This window comes from Lutra lutra, chromosome 8, assembly GCF_902655055.1.
Source record: "Lutra lutra chromosome 8, mLutLut1.2, whole genome shotgun sequence".
Lineage (NCBI taxonomy): Eukaryota > Metazoa > Chordata > Mammalia > Carnivora > Mustelidae > Lutra > Lutra lutra.
Genome location: NC_062285.1, coordinates 127,746,615 through 127,756,688, shown reverse-complemented (window position 1 = coordinate 127,756,688; position 10,074 = coordinate 127,746,615). Strand labels below are relative to the sequence as shown.

General features: G+C 44.0%; 1 protein-coding gene across 1 annotated transcript; it reads right to left on the bottom strand.

Moving 5' to 3' along the window:
- Positions 1-3,864: 3,864 nt before the first annotated feature.
- NOPCHAP1 (NOP protein chaperone 1) lies at positions 3,865-9,811 on the bottom strand. Its single transcript, XM_047740924.1, has 4 exons — positions 9,645-9,811; positions 7,661-7,747; positions 5,825-5,961; positions 3,865-4,125 (listed from the first exon to the last, which is right to left on the bottom strand). The coding sequence occupies exons 1-4, from the start codon at positions 9,757-9,759 to the stop codon at positions 3,910-3,912; spliced, it is 555 nt and encodes a 184-aa protein (XP_047596880.1). The 5' UTR covers positions 9,760-9,811; the 3' UTR covers positions 3,865-3,909.
- Positions 9,812-10,074: the final 263 nt, after the last annotated feature.

The following is a 10,074-nucleotide window of genomic DNA, read 5'->3' as shown; positions in this document are numbered from 1 at the left end:
CCCTGGGGCACAAACTCAAGAGTTGGCTCCAGTTACAACCACTAGACAGGACTCCTGGGAATCCTATCCAGTCATGAAATATTCAATCCTTTCTTCTAAAAGAAGAAAGGAACCACCTCTTCTGTGCCTCCTTTCTAGAAATGAAGAATCCTTTCCTTTCCCAGAGTCTACGAATGAGGCTTTGCTTACACCTCACTGGGAAAGTTGGTGTCACGTGCTCAATCCCACTCCAGTCACTGGCAGGTTTCCCGTGACCAGGTGGTGGGGAGTCAACCACAAAGATCCCAGCATTCAACTCTTTGGAAGTCTACTAATCATAATTACCCCATCTTATTTCTTCAGGATCGAGAATCACTGACATTTAAAATGAATTACTTTGGGGCGCCTGGGTGGCTCAGTGTGTTAAGGCCTCTGCCTTCGGCTCGGGTCATGATCCCAGGGTCCTGGGATCGAGCCCCGTATCGGGCTCTCTGCTTGGCGGGGAGCCTGCTTCCCCCCTCTCTCTCTGCCTGCCTCTCTGCCTACTTGTGATCTCTGTCTGTCAAATAAATAAATAGATAAAAATCTTAAAAATAATGATAATGAAATAAAATGAATTACTTTACTGATTAAAAAAAGAGTAGCGAAATGAACATTTATTATACATTTCAACCAAGGGAAAGGCCCTCTTCTAGGCACCTTGGGAAATACAAGTGAAAATAAGCTCAGCCTCTCCCCTTGCCTTTCCTACCAGACTAGGGGATACAGATACAATAATACAAGCTACTTTGTAAGGCAGAGATTTTTTTTTCATAATTACCGTATTTAATGCACAATTAAAATGTTATGGGAATGGACAAGAGCTTCATTCAGAATGAAATTTTTGCTTCAAACACCATTACACCAGATTTTCGGATTTATAACTCTCACAGAGCCTCAGAAGGATGGGACCCCCACGAGCATGGTACCCCTCATCAACCTTAGCAGGAACAGAACTGCTGTCCAAGGGGCTGCCCCATTTCACACCCCAGCACCAGGCAGAGAAAGCACGGGTCAGACTAACCAAAGCACAATGGTGATTTACTTTCCAGCAGCCTGAAGGGCCAAATGCCGACAAACAAAACATCTAATAAAGGTGCGATGGCAAAGTGCACAAATGTTAAATGTGCAACTCAATATATTTTTATGTACTACTGAGTGGTGGTGACTCAAAATGTTAGACACTGACATAATGGGTGACACAGGAAAGGCTTGGCAAGTACCGGCCATGCTTCCATCTGCCAATCTGCCAACTCAAGAATACGATCTTACTTTCATCTGCACTTTTTTTTTTTGATACGTGGGGTTAAACTTTTTTTTTTTTCTGTGAATTCTTTGTCTTACAGCCTTTTCATTATTAAGATATTAGTCCTTTTTGTAATCTGTAAGAGCCCTTCATATATTGATACTCAATCTTATATTGCAAATATTTTTCCCAGTTTGTCCCTTGCCTTTAAAATTTCTTTGCTATGCACTTAGTTTTGAATATTTATACAGGTGAGTTTTCTGCTCTTTTCCTGTGTGATTTCAGACTTTGCCATTCTGGTTTAAAAAATTAAAAAACAAAACAAAACAAAACAAAAACCTTTTTGACTCCTACTTCCTGAAAAAAGAAAAAAAAACTTTTCCCCAATTTCGCTATTAAACGTTCACCCATATTTTAATATGAAACTCTTATGATTTATATTTAAGTCTTTAATCCACACATAATTTATCTTAGCACATGGTATGAGGCTAAGATCTAATCTTGCTTGAAATAGCCAGTTCTGACATTGTACACTGAATAATTCATCCATTTTACACTTAAAATGACATCCTTATCATAAACTGTTTTCATGTTTTTCTTTTTTCTACTGTCCTAAGAATGTCCAAAGGACCTGAATTTAGTTGACTTCCTTTACTGTACAGGGAGGCTCACTGTAGCACACGAGCTAGCCACAGCAGAAGGAAACTATTAAAATTCTACACGCTAGTATATACTTCTAGACTGACTGGTCTCTCACTGATCATTCAGATTATTTCCACCAGGATGTGTATTTCCTGTGAAGTTACACTTTCATACCCCCCGCCTGTAGCAGCCTACCATGGCTTGAAATTTCCTATTTACCCTCATTATATCCATTAAGTCGTTTAATAACATTATCCGGTGCCTACTCGGTACCATCCGCCATGCTAAGTCATGAACCAGACGAATGCAACTCTTCCCCCAATGTAGCAGAAGATATGAGCTAGTAGGAGGGGATCTTTAACTATTTACACCAATTCATCCCAGCTATGTTCGGTGCTACTAAATATAGTACAATAACCTTTCTAACTGAGGAGTCTCATTTCCAGCTCTGTTCATTTCTTCGTACATTTAGTGAGGCACAGCCCAGAAGAGCTGATTCCAATTTCCAATGGGAAATACCAGAAAGAAACTTGAGAATTATCTTCAGAGTATTTACAAGATGTCTTGAGCTAACGAGAGGAGTGGGGGGAAAAGGGTTAAAAGAGAGCCCCCAGCTCAACCAACTTGGAGATGATCTTTTAAATTCTCAGGCCTATATCCTGAGCAAAGCCAGTCCCTTGGCAGATGAGATCTGAAACAAATTTAATAAGGTCAAGAATGAGGCAAACAGATTACTCCAGCAGAGGATCATTTTGACCCTTGAAAGGAAAAAAGAGTGGTTATAACTCGTTTTGTACCACTCCCTATTTTTTCTGTGAGGTCCCTTATTTTCTACATTTGATAGGTTTCAAACTGTGGGCAACTATGTACAATAGTTTTAATGGCTGAAACAAAAAATCTGCCTTATGAAAGAAAAGGAAAAACAAAAACAAAAACCCATGAATTTCTCCAACCCGTGATTTCTATATGCAGAGCGGCTGGCTGCAGAGTCCCCAGAGCTGATGAAACCACAGAGTGCCAGATTTCCAGCTCAAACTGGAAAGGACTTTCTTCCTCTTCTTTTAATGAAAGTAGCGACGCCCGAGGGCAGCTGAATGTGTTATTCTTTCCTTTGTAAAAAATTTCTCTTACGGGGTGCCTGGGTGGCTCAGTGGTTAAAGCCTCTGCCTTCGGCTCAGGTCATGATCTCAGGGTCCTGGGATTGAGTCCCGCATAGGGCTCTCTGCTCAGCGGGGAGCCTGCCTCCTCCTCCGGTCTCTCTCTGCCTGCCTCTCTGCCTACCTCTCTGCCTACTTGTGATCTGTCTGTCAAACTAAAAAAAAAAAAAAAATTTCTCTTAAAAAAATTCTCCCCCATTGAACCTACTGTGATGTTAACAAATGTGACTTTCTAATGACCTAAAAAAAAAAAAAAAAAACACAACAACACCAGATTGTTTTATTCGAGAGAATAAATTTAAAACAGATGATTTGTATTTTTACTTTAAAATAAGTTTGCTATTTCTGGGGCGCCTGGGTGGCTCAGTGGGTTGAAGCCTTTGCCTTCAGCTCAGGTTATGATCCCAGTGTTCTGGGATGGAGCCCTGCATCAGGCTCTCTCCTCGGCGGGGAGCCTGCTTCCTCCTCTCTCTGCCTGCCTCTCTGCCTACTTGTGATCTCTGTCTGTCCAATAAATAAATAAAATCTTTAAACAAATAAAATAAGTGTGCTATGACTAAAGTCTATGTGTAAGAAGATGCCAACAAATTCACTCGTTACCATACATAAACTTAAGCTTTCTAAGTGAAATCTCTTTAGCATGAGATCGAAGACAGTCTGCTCTTAGAGGATCCCCAAATGCGACCTAGTCCAGCTCTTTAAAAGGTAGCTTTTGTTTCTCTGAGAAACAAAATACATCTAAAAATACATAAAAGCACCACAGATACCTGAAATGCAAAATAACCAGCAAGCCATACTCTTTTTCTGTAGAATTAGCAGGCGTGTATCACCTGTTCATTTATTTTACTATTTCTTTTTTTTACTGGCAGGACTGTCCAAAACCTCGATCTTGCCTTTTCCACCTTCTGAATGAGGAAGCTTAATGTTATCTATGGTGACTTCAGAAGTGCCGTCATCTTCCCCATCAGATTCTGAGCTGTCCTCCGAGCTGTCTTGCGAACTCTCTTCTGAACTGTCCTCTTCTTTTGAATCATCTTGGTTCATCTCAAACAAGGCCACGTCCTGCCAAAAGCACCATGTGAGAAATTCATTTCAGGGCAGACCCCTAGAAAGTTGTAATAACACCCTTGCGAAGAACCAACAACACTGAACACAAATCCTGAAGCACACAGGACAAGAAATGTTTTTAATACAATATGGTACTTTTTTCCTTTCAGTTGCCAAAGTCCACCATGATGATTTACAGGTATAAGAAGTCCCCCCAAACCTGATTCTATATATCCTGAACATGTTCAACACTATGTGTCCAACAAATATTAACAAACACTAACATGAACCAGGTACCACACTAGGTCCTAGAAACTCCACAAGAACAGCAACAAAATCTTTGCCCTTCTGGAACTTACGTTTTTGAAAAGGATTAGCAAACTACCGCTTGAAGGCCAAACCCAGCCCACTAACTGTTTTTGTTTAGCTCCTGAGCTAAGAATTTTTTTTTTTAATTTTTAAGTAGTAGAAGAAAAAAATCAAAAGGGTAGTATTTCACGAAACATGAGAATTCTATGATATTCAAATTTCAGTGTCCATAAAGAAGTTGATAAAACCTGCCTATTCATACATATTATCTACAGCTGCTTTCATGCTAAAATGGCAGAAATAAGCAGTCATAACAGACACAGTCGCGTCCACAAACCTGAGTATTTACTAGCTGGCCCCATACACAAAATACTTGCTGACCTCTGTTCTAGTTGGGAAGGAAATGCAATGATCAACTACATACAAGGCATAGTGTAAGGCTGTGAAAATGAAGAAAAGTAAAGAAGGACAGGATAAACTTCTAACAGGGACATCAGGGAAGCCTCTTACTGAGGTGACTAGTGATGAGAGATGGAGGGAGTGACAATGCAGAAATCTCAGGGGAGCCTTGTACAAAGAGGGAAAAAAAACCTGGAGCAAGGAGACTGAATGGGACTGGAGGAAAGAGAGGGCACGATGGGAGGTAAGTTAGATGGAGAGCTGGAGGCAGGATCATACGATTCCAAACTCATCAGAAAGGTGATGGGAATGTGGGCCACACACGGTGTGGAGAACAGATTCTAGGAAAGCAAAGGCAGAAACCGGAGAGTCTGCTGAGGAATCATGGCAAGAGTCCACAGGGAGACCACGATGACATGGACCAAGGGTGGCAGCAGGGGACATCGTGCAGAGTGGCTGGATCGGAGACATATTCTAGAGAAAGAGCTGCCTGGAGCTGCCAATAATGAGATTACTATCCGCAGTGGTGTCAGCTCAGTCTAGACACAAGTGTTATAAAGGGAACTCTACTGTAGAAAGAAGATATGTGGCCATGTGGAGAAGATTTATCATGTAGCTTAGGTTATTGGTCTGTTAAATGCATCCTGTATTTTTACATATTTAATGAAACAGGTTATGATTACTTTTTTCAGGCCTTCTTTTAGGAAAAAACAATCCACTTGGGACACAGTAAATTAATGCTTCAAGATAACAAATGTAATATTTGACTTGAACAAGCCCTCCTCTTCTCTACTGCTAACTTCCTAAACTCCATTCAAAGAAGCTTACTGATCTGTAAGATCCCTAATCATGAAATAACCACGTTCCCATGCAATACTGGGCACATCTGCTGAGTCCGCAAGAAGGAAAATAACACTTGAATTAAAACGGGAAAAGTCCTCTCCTTTATAGATGATGCGGCATACTGGTAATTTTACTTTATGAAATGAAAACAAAGCATCATTACCATTTGTATAACTTTTCCAAGAGCCCCATCAATGTCTTCAATATTGAAACGACCAGGTGGTGCAGCTGCCATTTCTTCTCTTAGCTTTTCATTCGCCTGAGCCATCTGTGGTAGAAAGGTCTGTACTTGGTCCAACACTAAGGAGAAAATATAGTTTATCAATATTTATGTGACTCTTCGGCCAAACTTCAACTTTTTTTTTTTTTTTTAAGATTTTACTTATTTATTTGACAGAGAGATAGAGAGCACAAGTAGATAGAGGCAGGCAGAGAAAGAGGGAGAAGCAGGCTCCCTGCTGAGCAGAGAGCCCGATGTGGGACTTGATCCCAGGACCCTGGTATCATCACCTGAGCTGAAGGCAGCCACTTAACCGACTGAGCCACCCAGGTGCCCCAAAACTTCAACTTTTAAAATCCGGAATTTATTGTAAAACACTCCTGAATTCAACAGTAACAACAGTAACAGAAGTTTAAAAAAAAAAAAAAAAAACTTGAAAATTTCTTCCATTTTAAAAACCTCCACCCTCTTCTGAGTCCTTAAAGAGGACTACACAAGTTAGTGAGTATTTCTCAATGTTTATTTGTGTTTTCATATATCCTCAGAACTGTACATTCCTAGACGGCTGGCATCAGACCAATAGTAACTGAATAAGAACATATGACTTAATAGTTAGCTGCATCGGGCTCTGAGGTTTTGGGGTCAGGCTGACAAGATTATTAACAGAACCCCAGTTCCACCCCTTACTCTCTCATTTACCTTAGGCAAGTTAACTAAGTAGCGGGTGTTTTTACCTGTCCAGTGTCTGTTCCTCTTTCTTCTGATAACATAACCCTGACTTTCCTTTTAAGCTCTGTCACTCTTAGTCACTCTGGTGCCTTGTCCTTCTCACGTCTGTATGTTCCATAACCTTGGTCAACATGATTTGGGTCAGTGACATATTCAGTGACACTGTGATCTGGTCAGACCAGTAAGAGATCACCCCGGGACTCTGGCTGGAACTGTGTAAAAGAGATCCCTTCCTTCTGAGTGAGGAAATGACTGGCTGAGCTGCTGATAAACCGGCCAACCTGCCGCACGGTGAGAAGAGGCCGCTCTAGATTTAGCCAACACCTAGAAGGAGAGCTAGAGATACAGAGCAGCAGACCTCTAGGACCCCAAGCACCCGGATGCAGATATACCTGGAGTCACCACGCCTCCCCCCTCCTCAATAAAATTGGCCAACATAATTTATTTTTTGGCTTAAGGCAATCAGAGCTGGATTTTAGTCATTTGCAATCACAGGTGTCCTAAATAATAAATTTAACCATTCAAAACCTCAATGTACTCATCTGTAAAAACAGGAATGAGGACTATACAGGGGAATCAATAAACAAGGTAGGTCTAATTTCTTTAGCTCTCAAAAGAGGCCCAGCAGATAACTGTGCACGTAATGAGTTCTCAAGACTTGTTAACAGCCACACAGTACGTGACTGAACCGTCCAGAGTACAGAAGAAGAAAAGAAAAAGGTGGTAAAGGTCAAGAAATGGCCTTTCATGATAAAATAGGACTGCTGGAAGGATGCAGTGAGGTCCTAGAATACAAGCCCCCCACAATGGCGATCACAGTAAGGAAAGAAATGAAAGATCTAAGAAAGACTCGGATGGAACTCCACGAATGAAAATGCTGTCAGCAGCTCCTAAGACACTGACATCCCTAAGCGGTCCCAGGGGGAGCAATGAACAGCTCCGGCCGGACTGAGGTTCACTGTGGATTTCACAGTGCTTCACTGGGCACAATTGAATATCAGAGAAAGTTCTTAAGAGAAGAGGGGAGTGAAGAAAGGGAAAAATACTTACAGGGACTCCTTTCTATCCGAACTGTCTGAAGAGTGGACTTTTTTCTGCAGTTAGGCTTGGGGCTGATGAGTAACCTGTCCCATATACCTGAAAGCACACACACACTTAGTTTACTACAGCATGAAGAATGGGGGCCCGTCAGCAAACTTCCTCCGACCACTTTCAAGTCTTGAACGTTCCATGTTCCCCCAGGCATATGTAGAAAGAGAGGCTCCACAAGTCCCACGACAACATTTTACTTCTTTACGCCCACCCACCTCCCCTTCCTTAGGCCTGTCTCATACATCTGTATGTGCCACCGGCGCTGAGGAGTAATAAGGAACTAACCTGCACCCTCTTGGATCAGAAACCCCCCAGGGACAAATGAGTGTCTGCAACGAAGGGACAGAGGAAGCAGCACAGAGTACAATGAGGGTTAAGTGAAGCCAGAAATGGTTACTCACTTCATTATATTGGGCAAATTACTCACCCTCTTGGAGCACTCGTTTGCTTATAAAGCATACCTGCCTTGTTACTGGACCTTCACTTAAGGATGTCCAACCTGGACAAAGAAACCCTCTGGAGAACTTCTGTCCATCCCCCACCCCCACGAACATTTTCCTCCCCATCACTCACTACTCCTCAAATCAACAAACTCTTCAGCCCATCAGAGCCCAGAGGACAGGACTTGTCTTTCAAACTCAAAGCTTTGATTACCCTGTTTCCAAAGCCTGGAAAACCTCTTCACTCAAGTACAAAAACCCTATTCACCGCCCCCCCCCCCAAAGCAGAGCTCAACAAATATTCTTTTTTTTTTTTTTTTTTTAAAGATTTTATTTATTTATCTGACAGAGAGAGATCACAGTAGACGGAGAGGAAGGCAGAGAGAGAGAGAGAGGGAAGCAGGCTTCTTGCTGAGCAGAGAGCCCGATGTGGGACTCGATCCCAGGACCCTGAGATCATGACCCGAGCCGAAGGCAGCGGCTTAACCCACTGAGCCACCCAGGCGCCCCAACAAATATTCTTTGATTAGTACTTTAGGTCTAGCAAATGGATTAGCATAAAGAATCCAACAGGGTATGTTTGATTCCCAATTTTGTCACTTTTCAGCCACATGATCTCCAGAAAGTTATCTGTATGATACACTGTGACTCAGTTTCCTCACCTACAAATCAGAGATAATAGAACCTCCTGCACAGCGTTTTTGTGAGGATTAAATGAGTTAATTAAGTCCTGGGTCCCAGTAAGCACTACATACGCTCTGGCTATTACTATAACTCCTCCGGATGCTCTGGGTTCTCACAGAACGTCCTCTTCAAGGTAATAGTCACCAAGAACATGCCCAAGACCTTAAACACATTTTCCTTCTCCTCAAAAAAAAAAAAAAAAAAAAAAAAAAAAAAAATCAACAGGTACTACTACGTCCATTTTCCAAATGTGAAAACTGAGCGTTGAGAATGTAAACAACTCTGCTGTAGTTCCACAGCTAATCAATCGTGGAGTTGGGATTTGAATCGATGCTTTTCAACTCCCTACTACAGTGTCTGAAATCCTATGTGGGCTTCCTAGACCCAAGTGTCCCTCTACAAGAGAGAGGCAAGGCATTAAGGGGTGGTCCTGTGAGCACTGAAGGGTAGGGGTGGGGGGTCAGTCCATAATAGTAACCTGCTTCCCCCACCAACCCGGAGCTGGACCCCGACAGTCGACCTAAGGCCTTCCCCAGGCCCTGCCCTTAGGGGAGGTGTCCTGCTGCTGCACTTCACGGAGTGGGCGCCCACAACCGTGCGGAATAGAACCAGCCCGGGCCCGAGGCCGGGTGCCCGCCCCGAGGCCCCCGAGCCCCACCCCCGCCGCGGCGGTCTCGCTGAGACCCGCGGCCACCCTGGGCGTCCCCTTGGCCGTGCTGGGCCTGGACACGGAGCCGCCGACCGGCCCCCGCCGCTGCCCCGGCCACACGCCCCCTGCCGCACGTGCACACTCCACGCCGCGCCCACCCGCCCGTCACCTCCGCGGCCGCCGCTCCCGGCTGTCAGCAGCTCCTTGGACACCGGGACCGCTGAGCAGTCTCGGGCGGACGACGAACAGCTCGCGCCAGACTGGGGCTCACCGCGGACCTCCATGCCCCTCGCTAAGACTTGAGAACCAGCCCGCCCAGGCCCGGATGCAGGAAAGAGGTTCGGTCAGGGGGCGGGGCCAGGGCCGCGACTGGACGAAACTTGGCGGTAGGCGGGGCGAGGGCGGCTGCGGCCATGGCGACACCTGGCGGAGCCGGGAGGCCATTCCTGTGGTGGGAAAAGGAAGGTTGGGGCTTCGGGTCCTGTAGCTGGATGAAAGAGCAGACAAAACTCAGTTTTAGCCAAACAGTTCTGAGAGCAGTGCACCCTGGGGTTCCCTTTCTCCTCATTTTAATGTTGTTGTTTTTTTTAACTTCTAGG